The 2165-nt window shown below is 29.4% G+C and overlaps 1 protein-coding gene across 1 annotated transcript in view; it reads right to left on the minus strand.

The window, feature by feature from the left end:
- Positions 1-1246: 1246 nt before the first annotated feature.
- Positions 1247-2165, minus strand: part of LOC115233244 (transmembrane protein KIAA1109) — a 34151-nt gene continuing 33232 nt past the window's right edge. The window contains exons 51-52 of the mRNA XM_029803553.1: positions 1845-2060; positions 1247-1765 (exon numbers count right to left, since the gene is read on the minus strand). Of these exons, the coding sequence (XP_029659413.1) occupies positions 1546-1765; positions 1845-2060 (436 nt within the window). The 3' untranslated portion in view covers positions 1247-1545. The remainder of the gene's footprint in view (positions 1766-1844; positions 2061-2165) is intronic.

Below are 2165 nucleotides of genomic sequence, written 5' to 3' on the forward strand. Positions count from 1 at the left end.
TATATATATATATGCACATTTATTCCAGCATCAACAAATACATATTCAATATATATTGATTTTTATTGATAAAGCAAACAAAAGTTCATATTTCAATATTTGTGAATTCTTGGATATATTTGGTGATATATTAGATATTCTGCAAACTCTGTGTGTGTGTGTGTGTGTGTGCGCGCGCGTGTGCGTGTGTGTGTATTAGACAAAAAATGCATATATTTTTCTGCACTTGAAACGATCGTGCAATGTCATCGAAATCTTTACAAAGTAAATCTTTTTACATATATATCCTCAAGAATATATTCGTGCGATGGTGCTGGATAGATTTAATTGTTCAACTACTTTATGTATTTACACGCATATCAATATAAAACTTTTTACATTATTTAAGTTAACAATTTGTTTTATCTAGAACTTTTTCATGGTCGATAATGATCGTAGAAGAGAAATATAGAAAAATCTACTTATATATATAAATCATATCAAACAATTTTGAATCGAGGTTTGTAAACAAATAAATCGTAGCGAACAATGTATACGCAATATGTATAAAATAAATATAGAAAAATCACAGATAACATTTTACAGTCTAAGTCTTTAAGAAACGTATATATGTATATATAAAATCCGTATTATAATATCAAATATAATTCACGAATTCGTACTTATAATGAACAACACATGTGATAAACATTACCATTTCTTATATAATTCTGCTTATACATTATCTCATTCAAGATAATACGAATATTTTTTACATACTTATTGATATATAAAACATTGTTTTTAGAATATATCCTATGTTATTATACATTATATATATTATTACAGTTTACAGTTCATAAAACAACAAAGTAAATGGTATTTTAGACAGACCAAAATGTGAGTTATGTATCGTTTCATCACAGAAAGTCCTGAAATAGTCTTTGCAATAGTCTCTATATTGTTATATGGAGAGATCTCCATATAACAAAAGTATAATTATATAAAGATATACTAAAATAACATAATACCATTTTTTAATTAAGATAAAGAATATAGTATCTATTAACAAAAATTATACGTGCTATGTATATTAGCAATATACATTTGCTTCAGTATACACCATTTTACGTTTTATTATAATTACATTTACAATTCTCTATACTGAAATACCTCGTAGCATATGTTTGAACATGTATGTCAGTTTTATAAATATAAGTGTTTCACATTGTTTCTCTCTCTCTCCCTCTCCCCCCCCCCCCCTCTCTCTCTCCGCGATTATTATCAACTACTATTTTGTTTATTCCAATCATATTCCCATGTTTTAATAACATTTACTTTAAAATCTATAAACTATTTTAAACATACAAAAAAAAATTTATACATAGGCTTGATGTTACTTTATGCATAGACTTCTTTATCGCATCTGAAGTAACATTGATTAGTATGTCATTCTTACGCCCGTTATTGCACCATTATTAATATAATTCGAATACATAGGAAGGAGAGATCACATTATATACGTTTGATGCTTTTGCAAAAACATAAGAAAAGATCAATTTGGTATTATTTTTCTCTCTTATGTTCTTTTTGTTCGTCCGATGGCTCTTCGCGAACGGCTAATACCATTCTTAACATAAGAACGGCAAGCAATTTGTCTAAAGGATCCATAAATCCTCGTTGTATCCATTTTGGAATCGTCGTGCGTGCATGAGAGAATCCCAATTTTTGAAGGATATAATCGATGCCATAAGGTTCTATACTTTTGCCGGCCCAAGAGAGTAGTCTTGACAGAGACACATGACAAGCGTTATTTTCATTAGCTGCGATAAAAAGAAGAAACCTAATTTAAAAAGGTAACTCACCTTACTGTTGGTTCCAAGTGCCACGTTTTACATCTATATGATCGCCAATCTTTTATAAACATTTCAGCTGGATCAAATTGTTTACGTTTTTTCTCATCTTCTGAAGCGACGCTGGATACACTGGATGCATTAGCTGCTGTACTTGCGTTTGTATTTTTTCTCTCTTGCTGATCAGGACTGTGTGCTCTCGCACCCATATTCTGCATAGTGTGCTGTGTAATGGAAGAAATTTCATACAAATTAAAATATTTTTCTTTCTCTGAAAATAAAATTCAAAGCTATTTTAAATGTATCCTGAAATTTTTCTAAAAATCCTTACCA

This window comes from Formica exsecta, unplaced genomic scaffold (genome assembly GCF_003651465.1).
Source record: "Formica exsecta isolate Colony F162 unplaced genomic scaffold, ASM365146v1 scaffold1665, whole genome shotgun sequence".
In the NCBI taxonomy this organism is placed as follows: Eukaryota; Metazoa; Arthropoda; class Insecta; order Hymenoptera; family Formicidae; genus Formica; species Formica exsecta.